Below are 23,389 nucleotides of genomic sequence, written 5' to 3' on the forward strand. Positions count from 1 at the left end.
CACATGAACATATAGAAGTACTTCCTCTGTATAAGTAAATAAATAAAATTAGGACGCTTTTCTAAAACGGCGAGTGTATGTGTTTTCAAAGTGTGATTAAATATTGTTAAGGGCATTAAAAATGATCGCTGCTAGGCACCGTCTAGCAAACTATGAGCGTTTGCAGTTCTGTGTACACACTACAGCGTGAAAAACATGGTATTTGCCTCGGTGAGCCAACCACTAACGTTTTTAGTGTGGATCTAGAGGTTCAACATCTACAACGTCCAGCAAAAGTACCAACATAACACAAAAATAATACTTAAACAATGAAGTGATATATTTATATGTTTCTTTTGGTGGAATCAATTCACCTGGGTTAAAGTTCTAGACACGGGTGCTAGTATTTAGAGCTAATTATTCTTTCGATAGCTTTGCGCACATGATGATTTCATCAATCTCAGATGTACCTGTGTTCGTATAGTGTTTATAAAAAATCTTAAATAAACTCGTTTATTATATTTTGTTTTCATCGCTATCCCATTATCATTTTGTTTCCGTGCCGTTTTGTAGGGTTTAAAATCCATATGTAAATAAGTGATATAATTCAGTTGTTAATATATACTCGGCATGACGCTGGATGATAATCCAACGATGATATTGAAGTTCTAAGTTTGATTTCTTTAAGAATATTTTATGTTACCACTTTATATGTCCAGTTAGCAATCGTGAAAAGAGAGAGCGAGACGGAAAAAGAAAAAGAAGAAACTAAATCCGCTGCGGATTATAATCCGATGTACAGCTAAGCAATCCCAGTAGCAAAGAAAACTTTTTCTAGAAAAATACAGAACCTGTATAATCAAAGTGGTTTTCTAAAGGTATTTTGAGAAAACTAGTAAATCAAATTCTAGTAAAATTAAAATCTTCTGCGGAATTATAATCTGATATAAAGCTAAGCAGGGTCTTTTCAATAGGGTTTCCAGAAAACTAGTAGACCAATTTTAAAATTAAAATCTGCAGCGGATTATAATCCAAAATACAGCTAGGGATAAAAACGGTACGGATATTTTCCGATAGTACCGATACAGCTTCTGTAAAAAAAAGATATAGTTTTCAATTGTTTCTGACCATAAGATTTATTTTTTCTAATTTCTATCTGCATAATATTGCTACTAAACAAAACTTTTCATAAATAAAAAAAATCAAAACATCTCAATACCATTCTCATAAAACTAATAAAAAAATACATCTTTTCTAACCGTTTTCATCCTTAAGCTGTATTTGTTTCTCACTCCTCCCATCCACTGCTCTCTCGTTTTCTTCGAGTACTCAACAATGCCTTTTATATAAAAAAATATATAAGGAAGTTATTTTAGAAATTATATTAATTTATTTTTTTAAAAAAATATTAATAATTAATTAATCACAATCATAGTGGATGTCTTGTTAGAAGAGAGAAAATAGTTGTACCCTCTAAAGAAAAAGAAAGAGAGAAAATACAGAATCTGTCATAGTGGGCTTTTTAGCCCAATTAACCTACTACTGGCATCCATGGGCCGACCACGGCCTTGCAAGTTACAACCTCCTCCTCGGCCCCTCGCTCTCGCCATTGGAGACCCAGCCTTCCTCTCGCCGCCGCCGACGCCGACGACGAGGAGAGGAGGAGGTGGCCATGGCGAGGCGGAGGGTCGCGGCGCTCGCGTCCCAGCTCCTGCGGAGGCAGCTGCTCATGCGGAGACCCCCGCCGCGGTTCCTCTCATCCGCGGCGGCGGCGGCTTCTGGCCCCCTCGACCGCCTCAGGTCGCCGCCCTTCGCGCGCACGGCGGCGCGGCACGGGAGCCCTGCTCTTTCCCCATGGAGCCGCTTCGGAGGTCAGGGTCTACCTCTTCCTTCTTTATTTTTTTTTCTATCGTGGAATTCTTCGTTAGGGATGTGGGATGATTAAAGATGCGGATCTTTTTTACCCAACTAGTTTAGCGCAAGATTTGTGTTCTTGATCGAAGTAACGATTTGTTTGCGTAGCTTGCTTGATCATATTTGCGGTGGATTAGGATTGATGTTTTTAGGACCTGAGGTTATCTAGCCTAGTTACTGTCCTGCAGGATTTTAGTACTTCTTTTAGATGACAGGAAATGATGTGATGGTTTTGGTGGCTGAAATGGGATTTTATTTTGAATTCTCTGTCTAATGCTTGCTTAACTCATGTGGTTTTGTTTGGAATTGATGTGATGGGCAGGGCAGAAGAGGGGCATGTTCATCCAGACGCAGTCGACCCCGAACCCGCAGTCGCTCATGTTCTATCCTGGAAAGCCGGTTATGGAGGTTGGGAGCTCTGATTTCCCGAATGCTCGGACCGCGATGACATCTCCTTTGGCCAAGGCGCTGTTTGCAATCGACGGTATTTCTTTCCTGTTCCGCTAGTTACCTGTTGGTGTTAATCAATTCACCATCTCAGCTTCCTTGAATATCTCGGTTATATGTTTCCTTGTAAAATCCTCTGGTTGTCCTCTTAATATATATGATTAGTTACCACTCTTACTGGCCAACTCTTTCAATGTATCGAGTCTTCCTAGGACACTCTTTATACAAATAAGCTATATCATCTTCCATTTTTGGTACAAACTATAAGTAACTTTATTCTGTGAGTTGGTATTTAACTATATTGTATTCCTTCTGTTTAACTTGTGTTCTATTTGCCTTTTTCAGTTCTTGTTGATATTTTGTTATTAAAACAAAGTTAGCTGTTGTAGATAACTTTTGTGAGATGCAACTGAAATGTGCCTTACAAAGCAATGTGCACTGACATGGGTTACCAAAATGCTTGCTTAAGTAACCAACGTAGTTGCTTAGAGACTCCTTAAAAATGTAGTTGCTTAGAGCCCAGAGCCAAGCAAACTTGGTCGTTTAATGCTAGCATTGAGCTGTGTAAATGATAAAGATGTGGCAAACCATACTGTGAGAAGATGACATTGGTGGAATTGTCTGAAGGCAAAAGAAACTCAAACCAAAAGCAATAATCTTAATATCTTTAATTCTGGATGAAATGATATATCTGAAGCTGCTGGTTGTTAATTCCCATAATGTTTCACATTTGCTATGAACGTGCAACATTTCGTTGTTTAATCATCCAAAATAACACACCACCACAAGTGTTTAAGGCTTAGTGGTATCATGATGGCCTGTAACACATAATTTTATCCTGCCATGTTTTCCATTAACTATATAAAGTACCTTTTTGAAGCCATAACAGCAAAATCATGCTAAGAGTCAGAAGATATTCTCGTAGCAGTAAATATTTCTAGAACAACTTCTTCAAATTTGTCATGAGTGTTCATTTGTTTTATTTACTTTGACATTATGTTGACTGGTGACTACATGCAGGAGTTACCAGAGTATTCTTTGGATCCGATTTTGTAACTGTTACAAAATCAGAGGAAACTTCTTGGGACTATCTTAAGCCTGAGGTTTTTGCTGTGATAATGGACTTTTACTCATCTGGGCAATCACTCTTTCTGGACTCAAGTACTGCAGCTTCTATGGACACCGCAATTCATGAGGTATCCCAGACAACTTTAGTGTAGATCTTACATTCCATTAGTATAACTTTTAGCTGTTCCTAGTGATACTGCGCAAAGTGGCCATCTGTCAGACCCATTGCAGCATATGCATTGTATTTAGGATACTGGTATTAGGTAAGTTCTAATTGTCAGTGATTAGTACCAAAATTATGACAGGCAGATCTATCTTTTATTATTTGCGAATCTGTGTCTCTATGGATAAGTTATATTCAGCAGTAAACGAAAAGTAGCCTAAAAAGGATTCAAATGGAGCCCTGATTACCATTTGATTTGGTTCTAGGGAAAATTGCTTATCTGTTTAAATTTGAATGTGTTCATTGCACGTGTAACTAGTAGTTACTGCTTACATGTGGTGGTGTTGTGATGATACAATATAGATATTCGCTAAGATATCTTCTAAAGTGCTCCTGAATAATGCTGCTAAGTTGATGAATATGTACTTCTACCAATTATTGAAATGTTAATGCTGTAAATTCCTCTTGAACCAAGAAGTTATGCAAGGTAGAAGTAACATCACATATTGTTATCAATTAAAAAACTGTTGTCATGTTGGTAAGAGTGTCTGCTTGAGATGTTAAGGCAGCGTTCGTTCCAGTAAGTTTGAGGAAGAAAGCACATCGTTTTCCGCGTGCACGCTTCCCAAACTACTAAATGGTGCGTTTTTTACAAAAATTTTCTATAGGAAAGTTCTTTTAAAAAATCACATTAATCCATTTTTGAAATTTAAAATAGTTAATAATCAATTAATCACGAGCTAATGGCTCACCTCGTTTTGCGTATCTTCCTAATCTCCTCAATCCCCTCCTCCTCAAACACACCCTAAGTATTTTCACATATTTTTCCTCTATGCCATAGGATGATTCAGAAATAGTTGCAATGATAAAAGAGTTGCTGGAGACTCGCATTCGACCAGCTGTTCAAGATGATGGTGGTGACATTGAATATCGAGGATTTGATCCGTTAGTCTATCTCTCTCATGTTCATGTGCAGTGCTGATTTTAAGAATTTTAATTGCATGGTCTCACTATGATGATATCTTTTCAGAGAAACAGGGATAGTTAAGCTAAAAATGCAAGGTGCCTGCAGTGGATGTCCAAGTTCGTCAGTCACATTGAAGTCTGGGATAGAAAACATGCTCATGCATTATGTCCCTGAGGTATCTCTTCTGTGCTTTATTTCTGTTTCCTCAAAACCTCCACTCCTTTTGGCTCATTATATAAGGTGTTTTATCTGATAAGTAAAATGTTGAAAGAAGTTGCAATTCCTATTAGTTTGTTCAGACTGCTTAAAGCAGTAATTTATCCTTTGATCTAGCGAAATTTTAATATTTCACACTTCTTTGGCAGGTGAAAGGAGTAGAGCAAGAACTTGATGGTGACGAGGAAGCTGAACTGACTGGCCAGTTGGAATGACTTTTCTTTACGGCCAAATCTCAACATCTTCACATGTCGAGGGAAACTTTGCATCGTTGTTTGTGAAAATCAATCCTTCAAAAACCATAGTCACTTTCTTTGTTTTGAGATCAGGACTAGTTCAAAGTTTTCACCACGAATAGAGAGCTGTAATTTTGAACCTGATGTATGCAACAGCGAAGAAGCATACTTTCATAGATTGTAGAGGCAGCGTTAACTAGCCTACACAAATATCAGTTGCAATAGGGCTTAAATAAAGTGATACAGTGAGTTGATCACTGCTTTTATCTAATCCTTGTATATGCCGAGCCTTTCTTATCTAAGCAGAGCTGATCAGTGATTACTACAGCATAATGAGTGTAATTCATGGTGGTGGTTTGCTTATATCTTCCTACTTCATATAATCGTATATGATGCTTTCTTTGCATCTGCACCTGCAAGAGTGATATGCTAATAAAGTTGGAATTTGATAGTCTTTTTATCTGTCTATTATTCTGGTCTTGGACTCAATGCCACAGCCTCTGCCTATTATTCTGATGATATGCAAAATGTCACAGCTGTTGTTTTCCATTGTCAGAACTCTGATTGGCACAAGAAACAGCAACACATTGGCAGCTTTCTGTAATCCCATCTGATTGGCACAAGAAACAGCAACACATTGGCAGCTTTCTGTAATCCCAGTAGATGATAGTAGAAAATCTACTTGTTGCACTAACTGAAATAAAAACAAACAAATCATTTTTATTCACTTCATCCTTATTGCACACATGAAGTCAAGAAGGCTGGTGTCTTCTTTTGGTCACCATCCTTCTCAAGTTGAAAAGAACATCATCATTCAAAACACATAAAAACAAAAGACATGAACAGAAAAAGGGGATATGAGAGGTGTAAAATGACCTCTAACTAATTACAAGGAGCCTTCCATGATCAACAATAGACAGGACAACTGGACAGGGACCAGCTTCTTACCCTCTTCAAGGGCACACAATTTCCCTCCATCGCGCCTTCGCAATCGGATTTGGATCGCGATATGACGATTTCAGAGATCTAAGGTTGCACAAAAGGCAGGATGGATCCAAGAACCAAATCCAGTCCCCCCTTGACATCAACATCACCCTGAAAATGGCCTCTTCCCCCTCCTATCTCATCTCATCCTGATGATAATCTAAGACAGTCATCTGATTGGCTTGGAACCATTGGGTGGTCTGTGTTTTGTGTGTTTGTGTTGTATCACTGTATGTACAATTGTGCATCAATGGTGTGAGGTTCTTAGCTAGCCATGTAGTAGTGTGGGTGAAGATGAGGACAAGGCCATGAGCAAGATTGCAGCCTCCTCCACTCCCATCAGGACCCTCCTTTTCTTCACCACTTGGAGGCTGCTGCTTTTGTTGCTACTGCTGCTGCTACTGTCTTTTACTGAACTTGCTGCATCACTGTGATCTTCTTGTTGCTGTTGCTGTTGCTGCCGCTGATACTGCTGCTGCTGTTGTTGATGATGATGAGGATGATGTTCTTGTTGCTGCTTCTTGTCTAGGCCTAGCTCTTGCCTCCTCTTCTTCCTGTACCGGATCCCGCACGCATTGCAAAGCGACTGCAATCAAACCAAAAAAAGAATAGTTCAGTGCTCATCCAGAGGCTTAGTTCTTTTCAGATTTTTCACCGAATTATTGAAATGGATTATTTACTCTATACTTTTTTTTTCTCAAAAAGCTTTTTTCTACTGCATTGCTTAGACTACTTGTTTTAAGCTATTTATTAGATTTATTTGTCGAAATATTTAATGGTAGATAATCCGCAGCAACAATCCTCCACTCAATAATAGCCCAAGTCAAACTATGGTGCTAATAAGCACAAGCAATATCATATCAATTTTTTGGGGCAATCTATTTTATTCAGTTCTCTGAACTATATTATGGCTTGATGCTATTACCAGGACAGAGAAACAGGTATGGTGATAAGGATGCCATTAGAGAATTGACCCGAGCAATTAAAAATGGGATTAGGAGCTTGGATGGAACCAAAGAAAGCTGCCCTTTTTTTAAGCAGTTCACACTTTGGAATTTGGATTGGAGGTTAGTACTGTTGCAAGGAACAGCTCACCTAACCACCAAAATGGAATCAAACTGAATTAAAGATCCTGAAATGTTCCACAGGGCAGCTACTCAATATATGATTACGACAATCATCACCATATCTTTCTCCCTCACAGCTTAATCCAAATAAATCATCAACTTAATCATCTTGTGCCACTAAACCAAGTAAACTCATACTTAGAATAAGTCAAAAAACTTAGAATTTCAAATCTAAAAAACACTAAATAACCGCAATTTTCATGTAGTAAAACTCATCTAGAAGGTCACTAAATACCACCAACAAACTCTCTTCTTTTTACTGTTTTACAAGATCACTCCATTAAGTCCAAGAATTGAACCGAAGGTTATCAAATCTAGAAGGTCACTGATGATCATGATCATGATCACGATCAACAACAGCACTGATAAAAATTCAGAAAGGCATCGATGATGAAGAAGAAGAACAAGAACGCACCCTGGGGCCGGTCGGGCCGCCGCGCCACATGGGCGTGGTGGTGGCGCCGCATTCGACGCAGCACCGCCTCCCAGCCTCCTCCGCCGCCGCCGCTGCCGCCGCGGCGATCCCGATCACCTGCAAGAACAGCAACGAAAACATCAAACCTTCCCTTCTTCTTGTTCTTCTTCTGATCAGAGAACAGAGACGATCACTGCGCCGATCACCCACCTTCTGATCGGAAGAACCCATCGATCGATCGATCGATCGATCGGAGTGGCGCGCGCAGATGGTGGCGTGGAGGCAAGCGAAGCGGAGCTTGGCTGCGTTTCTTGGAGCGAAAGGGAGGAGAAGAGGAGAGAAGAGGAGGGAGTAGTTGTGGAGGAAGGAAAGAAAGAAAGAAAAAGAGACGATCTATACTATCCAGCAGCAGTAGGAGTGTGGAAGGAAGCCAAGCCAGCAAACGTGGTGTATAAAAGAGAGGGAGAGATGGGGATATGGGGGTGTGAGGCTGACGTGTGGGCCCTGATGGGGGCAGGTAGCCCTATCTATCTCTAGTAGTGGTGCCCTCTGCCTTATCTGCTGAAAACCGGGCATCAGTGTCTTCCTTGTGGGACCAGGATCACTGATGCAGAGTGTGTAAGTTAACCATTATATGTCATCCCATTATCCATTATCCTAATATAATACTCCATTCGTTTCATACTGCAAGACTTTCTATCATTGTCCGTATTAATATATATGTTAATGAATCTAGATATATATATATATATGTTTAGATTCATTAACATTTATATGAGTATGGAGTAATTGGGGTAGTAAATCTTAGCACTTGAATTTAGATACGATGATTATAGATATATTGTGACCATTTGAGCTGCAGTCATGTAATCACCAAATCTCTTGTGGGATAAATTCTTGACCAACGGAGCATATTGTTTTCAGAGAGATTTCATCGTTTCTGACCGTTTTTATTCTAGTTCCAATCATGCAGATAAAAGAGTTTAAGGCGAAACACTTGGAAAGGGAAAGAAAAGAAAGTGATGATACTAATGTACGAGATATTTTGCACTGAGACCTAGTGGGGAATGTGGGAAATTCTACCTGATTAATTCTACCACCAATTTTATTATTGCAATTTGTTTTTTTGGAATCTATTAATCAAATACTCTGCAAGTTTTCGCCATAGTGCATTTATATGCTCCATCTAGATATTTAGTAGAAACACATTATTTATCATGGAAAAAAGAAAACGAACAGTATACATTACATATGCACATGGTAAATGGATACATATCCAACCTACACCTACCTGTATCCACAACACATAGTTGAGTAGTAAGAGAAGACCTAACTCAACATGAACTAAAGATGATTGAAATAAACGAGGAAAATGTGTCAAACAAGGAGCCGAAGAGAGGGAGAGAATTAGGACAGGAAGACCAAAAAGAAAAAGGAAAATGAAATGAAATGAAAGAAAGAAAAGGTCCAGCCAAATATAGATGAGTCGCTTTGGAGTCTGGAGACAAGGAACAGCTGAATAAACGGGTTGCTTCTTTACAGTCAGGAAAGGAGGAGAAAGTGAGCTTGTTCAAAAATCATGTCAACCGCAAAGCCAGTACGATTTCCAAATTTTTATTTGAAATTTAATGATTCAAGTACTAACAAGCTTTAGAGAATAAATACATAGAAATGCTGTACAAAAAAAATTAGAGAAAGGTGATACTGATTGTTGAAAAGTCCAACTATGTGGCTTAGTATTGTCTATAATTAAACAAGCCCTAAAGAAGAAAAATACTAGCACCTAACCTCTTGCCCTAGTCCACAATCATTTTTACTGACTTTAAATTACTAGCAAAGTACAACCATAAGAAGGTACTGTACTAGCAAGAGAACAATGAAAAAACTAAGAAAGGACATCCAACTAGAAACAATGGAAAGTTCTAGCCATCTAATCCTTTTGTATATCCCTATTTAATTGTACACTCCATGGAACAGCTAGGCATATGCATCATCAACCCCCATCAATTGTAAGGCCTATAATACAATTTCAGTTTTGTAGTTAAGATGAAAAAAATACCAACATTGAAAAGGAAAAAAAGAAAAGAAAAGAAAGAAAAGAAGCAAAGCATTAGCACTGTTGCAACAGAACAGAGGGAACAGTCATGAAAAGATGGGGACAAAAGCAGAGAACACAGAAATGCAATGCAAAGGCAGGGCCTCTCTCCCTATCATTGTCCCAGCATGAGATTCCCTGATGAGCTCTCCTGATCTGTGTGGCTTAATCACAGCTTTAGTCAACTTCATCAACTCGTGTCATTGATGCTGTGGAAAGGAGAGCACTAGGGTTTGTCCCTCCCTGCCCTTCATCTCCTCTCCCTCTCCACTATGGAGTGTTTTGCTGCATTGCGCCGTCCGCTTTTCTCCTCTGGGATGAAGCGATTCACACCACCGTTTTCTTGACACTTCATGTGAAGTATAATAAATACTACTCCCTCTATCTACTTTTGATAGTCATATTTTCAAATCTGAGAAATCTATTTTTGATAGGCATATTTCAATCTAACAACCTATCATCTTAATGATTTTCTCCGATTTAATGCGTGACTCTTCATTCTTCCACACATGATTGGCTACATGGGCATCGAGAAATGTAAATATTAATGAATCGCTTGTTTACGAGAAATAACTAGTAGCATGTTTAAATGAATGATAAGTAGAATTATTTATCATTGATCTGTGTGCCAATATGAAATATGACTATCAAAAATAAATGGAGGGAGTATTAAATAAGAAAGTACTACTAACCTGCGTGATATGAAGCACAGCCATTTAGTGCGAATACAATAAATGACATAAGCAGGCTTCAAAAATTAACACATTAGCGGCCCCAAATAGTATATTTACAAACAAAAAATAATTTGTGAATAAAACTTTTTTATACGTGTTATTAGTGATTAAAAACAAACACTGAAAAATAAAGTTCAATAAAAAAACCAAAATCAACTCTAAATTTAAGACTAAAAATTGATAAGTATGAGTATAACTGAAAAGATAAGGCTGTAGATAACATAGGTAGAGAAGAGTAGAGTGAAGAAAAATATTACGCTGTGAGGTATTAACGTATATGTGTACAAGTAGACTATTAGAGATGACGTGTCTACTATTAATTAAACACTTACTCGTACATAGAGCATCAACTCTTGTACCCAATCTGCATAGGAATGATTGCACTGAGGTTAATCGGTAATCACATTCGATGTGTCGTGCTAGTGTTAACACATTGTATTTTGTACGCATACAACTTAATTTTTCAGGTCAAAGTTAAATTTGGAGTGAACATGAAAGTTGTGCAGGAAGCATAAGGGAAGAGCAACACTTGAAAGATCACATCCAAGAGGAACAAGATTCCAGGAGCCAGGGACCTGGGGATGACTAACCCAACACACCAAATCTCCTTCCCAGCCGCGCTAATCTGCAATGCAACCCAGTACACGATAATAAAAGAAAAAAGACTAGAAAAGCCACAGCTAGTCATCAATCAATCATCATGGAACGCCCAGCACAAGATCAGCAGAAACCGCTTCCAAACTACTCCACGGCGCCCAAACCGTCAGCCGCCTGCCCACATGGTTTCCAATTATTAGGACATAGTGGCTGCCTTGCTGCTCCTGCTTTCTGCTTTCATGATTGCATTGGGATTGAGCTGCAATCATCGGCGGCCAACCCACGAGACATGTAGTAAGCAGCACAGGCACATCTAGTAAGATCAAAATCGCATGACTAAACAAAAGAACAAGTCTCACAGTACCAGTGCAAATCATCTCCATAGGGAAATATGAAGTGGGACAGCTCCCTTCTCTTCCTTTTATCATGTGCATATGGTTCATAACGTAATAATCATACAATCATAAACCGGGTTCCAGGGGGTAAAACTAGGAACCATCATCTTCCCTTTTACACTCCACACATGACACCAAGAACTCAACCAAAACTCATCGCCAAAATAGGCGGTCTTTTTCCCTAGGCGGTTCTCCTGAGTTTTCAGTTTTCTAGACAGAAGACAGACATAACAACATGAATCTCAAAACGACAACGACAACAACAACAGCAAGTACGCAAACAACCACCGACAAACTTTGACGCGACAAAACCATGACATTAAAAACATTACAACAACAAACCAATGAATAGACAGACCAGCATGGGACTCCACCAAAAACCCAGTTGCTATTTGATGTTTATAAGTTGTGCCAATACTCTTCTGACATGTTAATACAGCACATAGAGACTTGACAAAAACTGACACAACCATGAATAAACCCTATCTTTCAAGGTTCTTTTTACCTCAAAACAGATGATAATATAATTCATTCATGCTATATAGGAGGCAAAAGCCAACTGGTAACTCTCTCCCGACAACACCTGCGGCTCTGGACGCCCTCTCCCCCATGCTCCCACCACAGGTGAGACAGAGCCCAAGTAAATCCAACTGGATGACCTTCAAGACTGACCACTGACCAAGCTGCACCACTGGCGATGATGCAAGCCCAAGGACTGGGACTGACATTACGACTGCCTGAGACCAGACCGCCAGGACCCAACCAAGACTCCAACGACAAGACTCCCCCAACTCTGACTAGCCCCAAGCAAGTAGCTAAGGAACAGTGGTACATCATTCCAGATAGGTATCTGCATAAACAATATTTATATCGATCAGAAAACACCATCCCCATGATCAACCACAATCCTACTTAGTTTAACTGCTAAAGATAGCATACCTTCAGCCAAAGTTGAATCCACCCGATGGAACATTGGGCTGCTGGTTTCCAAAGTTGAAGCCGTTTTGAGCGTTGTCACCTGAGGGCATGGCATCATCTTCCTCCTCCAACCAGTAGGACTCGAGCATTTTAACTGCCTTCTCATATATTTCAGTGTTGTCATGGCTCTGAAGGTTCTCAATCTTCTCCAGTCCCTCAGCATCATCAATCATCTGAGCATAGGAATTGACATCCCCTGCCCCAAGGTTCTTTTCTGCCTCTCCAACCTTCAAGATGTTCTCAAGACCTTCCAAGCAAACTGTCACGATCCTGGGATCTGGGCAAACAAGCAGATCACAGAGTGGCTTGATGCAACCCTGGGCAACAAGGTACCTGGTCGACATTTCATATGTTGTGAGCAAACCATAATGACAATGAAAAATTCTATAAATATTATACACAAGTAATGCAAAGAAAAAAAAAAGGCATACTTAATCTGATCATGTGTTCCACCAGAAGTGGCATTTGAGATTGCCCACGCAGCCTCTTTCTTGATGTCAAATTCAGCAGTTTGCAGCAGATGTACTAGAGGAGCAATTATGTTTGCATTGATCACAGCCTGTAGACGGACAATAGTATTTTAGCAATGTTGTAAGCAATATCAATATGATAATTCTAGCTTCAAATCACACCAACCTGAATCTGTTCCCTATTGCCAGCAGTGATGTTTGAGATAGTCCAGCATGCTTCTTTCTTGATGCTTTTCTTATGATTGTTGGTCAAGAGGTTCAAGAGACATGGAAGAGCTTGATGATCGATGACACACTGCAGCAGCAATTGAGAGATGAACAATGAACCCAGATAACATATAAAAATCTTATGTCAATTCTTTCTTGAGAACGTAGTCAAGCAGCAATTGAGAGAGATGAACAATAAACATTGATAGCACATAAAAATCAGGTCAAGTGAAATATGAAATGCCAGTTCTCTCTTGAGAATGGAGTCAATAATGTCAACACGATATCGTTGGCCTAGCAAATACTCCCCATGATCAATCTCATGCAAAATGTACAGAAATGTAGCAACTGCCAGTACAACAATGCACTAACAAACCATCCTTACAATATATGCATATCAAAAAGAGGGAAATATGAGCATCCATGGAGGCACTAAACCATAGGTATTGTTCATTTTGAATCACTAATCGATGGAGATAATCTTAAAATGTTTCTAAAATGATGTCCTGCTTCAACAATAACATTGCACAGTACGACACAGTACCAGTTATCAGGTGAACAGAACTATTTCATCCTCCCAACTTAGATTATCATACATACTGTGTTCCAACTCATTCAGAATTTGGTATATAACAAAGAATGCACAATTTGACATACATGGTGGTCTTGCTTTATTTTTCATGCTACATAATATTCTAACTAGCCGAATTATGTATATGTGAATAGCTAAAAAGGATACATCCTAGTTGAAAATTTTGCCACACTTCGCATAAAAAGAATTAAAGAGGAAATGATCAAGCTAATATAATAAATGAGCTGTAAATATTCTCAACACTAAATAATCAATTAGCCATAAAAATATTAGGGGAGAAAACAGAAGAATATCTATAGGGCATGCTCCCCGTACAATCCAAACACCTTCACCATTCAGCATGCTCATGGATCTAGTAGGATCAGAGAAGCTTTGCCATAACTTGACATTACAGAAGAGTACTGCAGCTATTAGCTACAGAGTTAATCATCCCAATAAAGGAGAACACGCGCATGAAGCAAACAGATGGCAAAATCAATTTCTGGAGACATTGCTCTTTAATCGCTGCAGCAACTAGGAATTACAGCTTTCATGTTTGTTCACAAAAGAATAATGTATAAATAGAAATGAACCAAATGAATTAATATGTTTACCTGAGTCTGCATGTCATCCCCAGTGACGATGTTACCCACCGTGCGCAAAGCTGGAATGAGCACTGAAGCCGAAGGATGCCTGAATTAAGCAACAGCAGTTCAGACTTCAACAATTTGTTATGAAATTCAGACTTCAGCATAGCGCAAGGGTTACATGAAGAGAAAAGGAGGCACTTACATGAGAAGTTCCACAAGCCTTGGGAACACTCCTGATTCTATCACAGCTTGGATCTTATCATTAGTTCCATCAGACAAATAAGAAAGAGCCCAGCAGGCATCAGTCAGGACCTCCTCGTCCTGAGAATGGATGAGGCGCTGCAGTGCAGAAAGCGCTGGTTTGACCTGCTCGAACACAAAAAATCAACAAAACCATCCTAATGATAAAAACTTAGGTCAGTGCATCAAAGTAGAAGGTAGCCCAGAATTAAACCTGCTCAAAATTAGGCTGAGGCTTCCCACGGCAGAAGTTTGACAGTGTCCATGTGGCATTCCTGAGCATTGAGAGCTTGGCGTGCTCATTAAGCTGTTGCAACAATGGGTATAACCCACCACTTGCAAGCACCAGGTCACGGCATTTTGGTGAGTCACCAGCCACATTTCCCAGAGCCCATACAGCCTGCGAAGATTTAAAAAAAAAGAGAGAGAAATGTAACAATCTAAACATCATGCAGTACAGGTCCCTCAGGGAAATTATAATTCTTCTGTTAACTGTTGACATACCTGCTCACGGACATCCTCACTGGGGGAGCTAAGCAGTTTGACAAAGATGGGCACAGCACCAGACTCAACTACCACTTTGGTGTTATCTGATGTGCCTGATGCAATGTTAGTGAGTGCCCATGCAGCCTCAAACTGCGCAAGAAAACCCATGGGGGATGGTTAGCTTTAGCAAATGGTTCCTAGTTAACACTATTAGTAAATTAAATCACTGTGACTGTTGACACACCTGGAGTTGGGGATAATCCTCACGTTGGAGGAAGGCAATAAAGCGAGGCACCACCCCTGTGTTGATCACCTCCTCAATTGGAGGACTCCGCTCTACAAACATTTAAACAAATCATTACAAAGTGGCACCTTTTAACAGTCTGTTTATAGGAGTAGAATCATGCAATCAGTTATATTTCACTGGACTTTACCCAAAAAGCTACCTTAAAACGAAATAAAGCAGTTCGATTAAAAGTAAAAGAAGAGATCATGTGTAAACTAACAAGCAAACACCATCTTTATAACTACCGAAACAAGTATCCCATTGGAACCATGATTGTTCAATCAAAAGTGTACTAGACAGTGCTAACAAAGTTCCCAATCTCGAAACACCGCGATGGATTTGTATCTCTCATTCTCTCCCAATCTGCAAAGTAAATTATCATACAAGCATGTCGTGGTCATCCACAAACGAATCTAGAGCTGGCCTAGTCCTCAATAATATTAATCCCGTATAATAGAACGTCAACGAGTGATACAACAAACATCCATCCAAATCTCGCGGTCCCGAGAGAGGAGATCGAAACCTCACCGATGGAGAGCAGCTTCCGGAACTGCGTGGTGGCCTCCAGCTGCACGGCGCTGTCGTCGGACTGCACCGCCTGCACCATCGCCGGCAACCCCTCCAACTGCACACACACCCACACAGGGGGTCAGAAAACCAGATCCGGAACCGCCAGATCGAGAGCCCGCCCCCCAAACCAAAAAACCGGGCCAGATCGGGACATATACAAACCTTCTGCTGGAGCGCGGAGGAGTGGGCGAGCAGCGGGGACGCCGCCGCGGCGGCCGCGGCGGCGGCGGGGAGGCCGTCGCGGCGCTTCTTCAGGAGGCTCTCCTCGCGCCGGCTCTTGCGGATCTCCACCATGTTGTCCTCCCTCCGCCTCCGCCCCTCGTCCGCGTCCACCGCCACCTTGTACCTGCTCCGCCGCACCTCCGCCCGCTCGCTCGGCCGCAGCGACATCGTCGTCGCCTCGAAACCCTAGCGAGTGAGAGAGAGAGAGGTCGGTGGAGGCGAAGTGTGTGAGAGCGAGTCGCGCACGCACGCACGCACGGACGAATCGATTCGATTTCGATTTCGATTTGGAATTCGATTTCGAAACGAATTGGGGAACGGGGCGGGGGTGGGGGAGAGGAGGCAGGGTGGGGGTTTATATAGGAGGATTGGGGTGTGGGGGAGGGGGGTGGCTTGCACACGGTATCGAACGGGTGGGAAATGGTAACTTCGGTGTTTTGGGATGCTTTTTTGGTTGTGTTTAAGGGTGTTTAAGGCTTTATTAAGCTTGTCTTGGAGATTAATACTATGACTTTTTTTTTCTAAATTCAAATCGATTAGTAGGTGATTTTGAGTTTTATGTGGGATGGTTATTCTTTGGGATGTTTTATATGGTATCTCTTAATTTTATATTGCTATATTGATGACTAAGCGTGGACGAGATGTGTCGATCTATAAGGTTAGTTCACACGGACAAAAACAAAAATAGGAAATGTGTGTTTCTTATCGTTGATGTATGCTAGCTGTCTTGAGATTAATGAGACTCTAAATTCGAATGTTTTAGATCTTTTTGGTATTTTTGATTGGTTATAAACCATGTAGTTCTATTTTGTTTGTATATGTTAATTCTTCTAATTAATTAATGTACAACTATTAGGTAAGATCTGGTAGTAATTCATTTTAAAAAACTTAATATTTTTATCAAATTTCTAAATTTACTCTTTAGACTCATATTTTTACAAGAAAAGTTAGGATTGCCTTTTCTTTTTCTTCACGATGAACTATCCTTTATACTTTTCCTCAAGCTTAGACTTGATGTGTCATCACGATCTTCTCCCTATCCACAATCCTCTTGCCGCGTCAAGGACAATAGACGCATTTGGATCTTCCTCAAAAGTTAGCATAGTTTGACAATGTGAAGTGTTAGATAGCTTCTTTAGCTTGTGCGGCTAATTTCCACCTACACAAGAAAATACGTGTTGATAAGGGAGAGCCAAAACACATATGTGTCTAGATTCGTTGTTAGGATTAGTCTTTTTTTGGACATAGTAGTATGCTCTAAAGGCAAGATTTGCTTCTTTTTCATTTGCTACATGATAGATGTAACTGTTAATTCTTGATCGACCGAACCAACCGCATGGCCTTATCATGAGCTTGGTTTAAATGGGCTAGTTAAGCTTTGTCGAGATAACAAGCCAAGTTAAGACACCCTAATGCACCCATGATGTTTTCGGCCTATTTGAAGATTTGGGTATGGCAGCAATGTAAAATAATCCAAAATAAAAAATAAAAATGTAATAAAAGGTTCTAAAGTAAAATACATTAGCTGAAATAAATGTAAGATGATCCAAGCGAAGTTCATGTTCTCATATTACAGCCTCCAAATTTTGAAACAAATTAAAATAGCCGGAATTAAAATTTTAGCCCTAATAAAATTAAATGGAGCGCAGGTTTAAAAATTTAGTTGTATAATTTTTTTTTTATAAAAAAGATATTGCTCTCGTTGAGAGTCGAACTCAAGACCTCCCGCTTACTAAACGGGTGCTCTAACCAACTGAGCTACGAGAGCTAACCGACCGAATATTTCACGTATTTCAATATAATACAAATTCGCGACATACTTTACTACTAACTGGTCTACTCTGTACACGGCACGAGCAAACGACCCAAAAATGGACGCCGCCGTCGTCGCCATCGCCGGCGACGGGGACGCCGACGCCGGCCACCGCCGTCCTCTCCTCGCCTCCGCCGACGACGACGACGAGATCCGCCCCTACCCCGCATCATCCCCTTCGCCGCAGCACCCGGCGGGGGCTGAGCGGAAGCCGCGGCGGGTCGCCTCGCTCGACGTGTTCCGCGGCCTCACCGTCGCCGTGAGCCTCCTTCCTCGACCGGATTTCTCCCGACGGCGTGGTCGGGGATCCTCTCATTCTCGTGGTGACTGGGGGTTTGGTTTTTTTGGTTGGGGGCGCAGATGATGATACTGGTGGACGACGCCGGCGGGGCGTGGCCGGGGATGAACCACTCGCCGTGGCTCGGGGTGACGGTGGCCGACTTCGTCATGCCCGCCTTCCTCTTCATCATCGGCGTCTCCGCCGCCCTCGTCTTCAAGGTATACACCCCCAACCCTAGTGCCCTCTCCTGCTTACCTGACGCCCAAACCCGAATTCTGCTACTTCAAGAAAAAGCTTTGATATGTAGTACTCCATCCGTTTCAGATTATAAGTCGTCTTGACTTTGCTACAGGTTTGATCAAGTTTGTAGAAAAAAGTAATAACATTTTCAACCCAAAACAAATATATTATGAAAATATATTCAACTATTGATTTAATGAAACTAATTTGGTGTTGTAAATATTACTATATTTGTTTTCAAACTCAGTTAAAATTGGAGTAGTTTGACTTTGACCAAAGTCAAAGCGACTTATAATCTGAAACATAGGGAGTATCAAGCAAATCAAAGGAACTTTGATGTGCCTGTGACTTGTAAAAATTGGCCCGTGTGTGTTGAACCTAGGTAATTTTGGTTTGGGGAATTTGTTGAGATACCCTATTGCTGACTAAGTTTCAGAGGATTTGTGAATACTCAGTTGTTAAGCCAATGAGGTAATGAGCATATCTGCTGTGCAAATCTTCTGAAACTTTGTGAGAATATAATAGGCTACCTGATTGCAATGCCAAAAAAATTCTGCAAACCTTTATGCCACAATCTTTTTATCCTGGTTACCTTTTCTACTTTAAATCTGGTATACCTTTTTTTGTTTCCAACTTCTGTTCCAATCTGCCAAGTGATGTAAGCATATAACAAAATTTAATGCCTATGTCATTGTGCTCCATCACTTGGAATGTGTGTGATTACTCATGATGTTGGTGCTCACTGCGTGACTTAAACCACTGGCTGCTTAGTTATAGAATAACATCTGACTATTGTGGATGATGCACAACAGAAAACACCAAACAAAACAGTGGCAACTAAGAAGGCTGCAATCAGGGCCATCAAACTTTTCATCTTGGGTGTAATTTTGCAAGGTTATACTTATCCCTGTGTTTCCTTGCCAACTATACCAGCAACATTTAGCTCCATATTTTGCCATTTCTTTTGGTCGGAGTTTTTCCTTTTTAAAATTATATCTTACCTGTAGGAGGATATATTCATGGCAGACACAATTTAACTTATGGCATTGATTTGGATCATATTCGATGGCTAGGTGTGCTGCAGGTAGTGTTTAAAAACAAAAGGAGAAGCTTTATCACATTTCCTCTTCGGCTTACTGAATGTTCGAAACGTTAACTTGTTGTTATACTTCTGGTAGAGGATAGCTATTGGATACTTTCTAGCGGCAATTTCAGAGATTTGGCTTGTCAACAATATTTCAGTGGATTCAGCTATATCATTTGTGAAGAAATACTTCATGGAGTGGTTAGTTAATAAGTGTAACAATTTACTATGGAAAGTTTCAGTTTTTGTTCAGCATTTGGAATTATGTAATCCAATCATTGTTTATACATGCTGATTACATTCTATGTTCATGTAAAGTGGTATTTGCTCTACAAACGTTCCATGATATGAAATAACATGTTTAGTTGTCCATCTAAAGAATGTTATCTGCATTAGTTGATTAATAGTCCTGAATTTGGGGGAGTTTTGGTAATTCTGGTCATTTTGATTGCTCGATCTGTTCATCTGCTAGAGGGTTAGGTAACTTTTTTCTGTACAGTTAAAAAAATTGCAATATTTGTAGTTTGGCTGTGCTTCATATGAGATTATAACTGAGAATTATTCTGAACTCAAGACATGGAAGATATACTAATATGGCCATACCATTTCTGACATTTGTTTATCGTTTGAAGGATCGTGGCCGTAATGATTTCAGCACTTTATGTTGGCTTGCTACTCGGCCTTTATGTTTCAAATTGGGAATTTAAAGTTCAAACTAGCAATTCAATCCTTACAATTCCAACTCCGGGCAACGAAATTGGAATGAAAATGGTAAGAAGAGAATATCCTGTTTAATCTAAACACTTTATTCTATTTGGATGGTATCCTGTGTGCTCAAGAATCGGATTGCTAGATGTACCATTTGTTTGCTTTTCATGTGATTTTGTTTCAATACTTGAAGCACATCATGATTCTGTATCTGTAGTGATATATTTGGTTGGATGAAACCTACTCAAGTTGCTGGAATGCAATATTTCAATCATGTCTAACTGAGCTTTATTCAGTAAATATACTTTGACCCCATTTATGCTGACTATTTTCCTTTTGACAAAAATGTTTTGATTGGGTGACAGACCCTTTTCGTATTTACACAGTTATATTTTTCAAAACTAGTTGATATGTTTGGTGACATTTTAAGATACATGAATTCACGGCCATCATATTTGTCCCATTGTTTCGTTCTCAGATGCTTATCCAGAATTGATTTACCAGGAATAACCCAAGTCTTGATAAAAAAAATACTGGATCAGGCCAGTACTGCTTCCTGGCAAAGACTGGGGAAAAGAATTCCTGAACGGTTGCTAACTAAAACTCAACTTCAACCGAATTTTAATTGAAGAAGGTTCCTAGTTGGTTACCCTGGATTCAGGAATTCAAAATTGAATTGAATTTAGTATGTATATTAAGAAAATATCAGATTTTGTAAATCCTGATTCGTACAGTACTTCTAGAACCAGAACTCCAGAAGTTACTGGTGGATATGAAACCTTATGTTCAGATCAGATAAGTCAGCTTATCCAGTGTTGAGAGCTAGGTGTCGTGGAGTTTTTACTTGTGGGTTCCTTTACAGCATTTTGTGGTCCTAATCACCATATCTACCTTGTTGCAGTTACTAACCTAAGAAAATATCGGATTTTGTATATCCTTATTCATAAAGTATTTCTGGAACCAAAACTCCATAAGTTACTGGTGGATATGAAACCTAGGTTGAATAACTGGTCAATTCATCCAGTGTTTGAAAGCTAATTGCTGTGGAGTCTTTACCTGTGGCTGTGGGTTCCTTTACAGCTTTTTGTGGTCCTAATCATCATATCTACATCGTTGCAGTTACTAACCTGTTTTGCTGGTTTTGTTTTTGGTGTTTCAGATCCAGTGTGGAGTTAGAGGTAGTCTTGGGCCACCTTGCAATGCAGTTGGATTTGTAGATCGAGTTTTACTTGGTGAAAATCACCTGTACAAGAACCCAGTCTATAAAAGGACTAAGGTCTTTTTTTCCTTAAGCAAACACATGATATTGATCTTTTCCCGATTCACTTGGATATCAAATAGCCATGTTCTTATAGGATACCAATTTGAAAAATATGCAAGATTAAATTCCTTTTATTTGCTCCATAGGAATGCAGTGTTAACTCTCCTGATTATGGACCACTTCCTCCAAATGCACCAGACTGGTGCCTGGCTCCATTTGATCCCGAGGGTTTGCTAAGGTGGTTATTTATATCTTTTATTTTTATTATTTGGTTCTTAAAATAATTGTACAACCGATTCAATCCTCAATTGACCTGACCAATGTTTATCAATTGAACCTTCCCATTTCCTGTAGGCAAACCAGAAAATAACCTCCCTTATTGGTTTTTACAGTACATTGATGGCTGCAGTGACTTGCTTTGTTGGATTGCATTTTGGACATGTTTTGGTTCATTGCAAGGTAGTGCCCATGAACTGCATACCTCCCTTTTAGAATCTCTTGAACCTTGAGCAAAATGGAATTTAAAAACACAATGATATTTCCAGACTTCTCTAACCTTTGCTTCTACCACAGGATCATTCACCTCGAATGCTATTATGGCTACTAGCTTCCACTGTGTTAACAGTCTCAGGATTTCTACTTCAGTTATTAGGTAATTATGTGTTTCGTGAGACTGCTGGCATTCAGCAATTTGTTGTTTTAATCAGAGCTTCCATTCCTCAATCTGATTCATGCATGTTTTGGTCATTAGGCATGCCTTTCAGCAAGCCTTTGTACACGGTGAGCTACATGCTACTAACCGGTGGGGTATCTGGATTCCTGCTGTTGTTGCTATACTACATTGTAAGTTTGAGTGCTCGAACAATCTCTGGAAACCGTACTGTGGGATAGTATGGTATCACTATATATGTAATCTTAATGACGGTTGATGTACCCATGTTAGTTTGTGGAAGCTTTACCTTTTCTGTTCGAACAAACTGTTATGAAGGCAGATAATATTACCTCATTAGTGGATTCTGATTCACAGAGCCTCTTTTTGTCATGCAGGTTGATGTCATCAATATCAAGAAGCCGTTCATCCTATTCCAGTGGATGGGCATGAACGCGCTTATAGTGTATGTTCTTGCTGCTTGTGAGATCTTCCCTACACTTGTGCAAGGGTTCTATTGGAGATCACCTGAAAACAACCTGGTAAGCAACTTGCTGTGCTGTGCATCCTACCATATATGGGGTGGATTCTTTCATAGATGCAATATTTACTCAAGAATACCAAATTCCTCTTTTCCTGGAGCAATAACCTTACATGTTAGCTAACAGAAAATGATCTTGCAAAGCTCTACTACCTCTAGAGACTTGATTCATAGCGCGGAAAATTCTCCTTTTTATTTCAGGTGGATTTGACTGAATCTCTGCTTCAGACAATCTTCCACTCCAAACGCTGGGGAACCTTGGCGTTCGTCGTCTTGGAGATCATCTTCTGGTGCCTGGCTGCTTGTTTCCTCCACATGAAAGGCATATACTTGAAACTGTAGCTGTAGAGCCATTCATTTCCCTGCAAAAACACATTTTCTGCAGAAAATGTTCTTTTTTGGCCCAAGCAAGGGCCTTCCTTGTAAATCTTCTGAAACAATTCTCTGTAAATGCACTTCCTCCATTTGTACACTGCAACTGAATTGATCGCCCTGATGTATCATTTTGTAAATTCAATGCGTGGATTTAATTGTAAATTGGTCCTTCTCTCCCCTATGTCTAAAAATCCAAGGAACAAAGTTAGTTTTAAAACCAAAGTTCGAGACACTATTTTTGTTGAAATTAAGCAGAACAAAATCATTTTGCAAAGGCAGGACATAACAGTGCGGGCTTACATTTATTGGACATCCTAAAGGCTGCCTTTGTTTGCCATTGTTGCTTTGTGCTTATTGTTTAAGTTATTGTGAAAATAAAAAAAAACTTATAATCATTTTAGCTTGTTTGCATATTGTTTGATGAAAACAAAACAACGAACGCACAAGAAAATAGGAAAACCCTGTATTTTATTAATCACGA

General features: G+C 39.8%; 4 protein-coding genes and 1 non-coding gene across 6 annotated transcripts; 2 read left to right on the forward strand and 3 right to left on the reverse strand.

Annotated features, from left to right (window-relative positions):
• Positions 1-1,598: 1,598 nt before the first annotated feature.
• LOC4337851 (nifU-like protein 4, mitochondrial) lies at positions 1,599-5,353 on the forward strand. Its single transcript, XM_015783719.3, has 6 exons — positions 1,599-1,850; positions 2,216-2,377; positions 3,361-3,536; positions 4,413-4,516; positions 4,602-4,713; positions 4,904-5,353. The coding sequence occupies exons 1-6, from the start codon at positions 1,652-1,654 to the stop codon at positions 4,967-4,969; spliced, it is 819 nt and encodes a 272-aa protein (XP_015639205.1). The 5' UTR covers positions 1,599-1,651; the 3' UTR covers positions 4,970-5,353.
• Positions 5,354-5,690: 337 nt separating this feature from the next.
• On the reverse strand, positions 5,691-7,873 carry LOC4337852 (GATA transcription factor 23). Its single transcript, XM_015783717.3, has 3 exons — positions 7,727-7,873; positions 7,517-7,633; positions 5,691-6,560 (listed from the first exon to the last, which is right to left on the reverse strand). Exons 1-3 carry the CDS (start codon positions 7,745-7,747, stop codon positions 6,243-6,245), a joined length of 456 nt encoding a protein of 151 aa, XP_015639203.1. The 5' UTR covers positions 7,748-7,873; the 3' UTR covers positions 5,691-6,242.
• Positions 7,874-11,324: 3,451 nt separating this feature from the next.
• Positions 11,325-16,286, reverse strand: LOC4337853 (importin subunit alpha-1b-like). The gene is made up of 11 exons (NM_001402492.1): positions 15,898-16,286; positions 15,694-15,790; positions 15,124-15,215; positions 14,898-15,029; positions 14,608-14,793; positions 14,356-14,519; positions 14,178-14,256; positions 12,952-13,080; positions 12,747-12,874; positions 12,277-12,648; positions 11,325-12,187 (listed from the first exon to the last, which is right to left on the reverse strand). Exons 1-10 carry the CDS (start codon positions 16,123-16,125, stop codon positions 12,279-12,281), a joined length of 1,605 nt encoding a protein of 534 aa, NP_001389421.1. The 5' UTR covers positions 16,126-16,286; the 3' UTR covers positions 11,325-12,187; positions 12,277-12,278.
• A 1,365-nt stretch (positions 16,287-17,651) lies between these two features.
• On the reverse strand, positions 17,652-17,725 carry TRNAT-AGU (transfer RNA threonine (anticodon AGU)). Its single transcript has one exon. It is a non-coding gene; the product is annotated as a tRNA-Thr (tRNA).
• An 84-nt stretch (positions 17,726-17,809) lies between these two features.
• LOC4337855 (uncharacterized) lies at positions 17,810-23,089 on the forward strand. Of its 2 annotated transcripts, XM_015782038.3 has the most exons (13): positions 17,810-18,029; positions 18,131-18,268; positions 19,103-19,184; positions 19,298-19,374; positions 19,469-19,575; positions 20,007-20,145; positions 21,242-21,358; positions 21,490-21,581; positions 21,736-21,802; positions 21,917-21,995; positions 22,095-22,186; positions 22,391-22,534; positions 22,735-23,089. In XM_015782038.3, exons 1-13 carry the CDS (start codon positions 17,829-17,831, stop codon positions 22,873-22,875), a joined length of 1,476 nt encoding a protein of 491 aa, XP_015637524.1. In that variant the 5' UTR covers positions 17,810-17,828; the 3' UTR covers positions 22,876-23,089. The 2 variants fall into 2 exon arrangements, with proteins under 2 accessions (XP_015637524.1, XP_015637525.1); XM_015782039.3 differs by lacking the exons at positions 19,103-19,184; positions 19,298-19,374.
• The last annotated feature ends 300 nt before the right edge of the window (positions 23,090-23,389 follow it).

This window comes from Oryza sativa, chromosome 5, assembly GCF_034140825.1.
Source record: "Oryza sativa Japonica Group chromosome 5, ASM3414082v1".
NCBI lineage: Eukaryota > Viridiplantae > Streptophyta > Magnoliopsida > Poales > Poaceae > Oryza > Oryza sativa.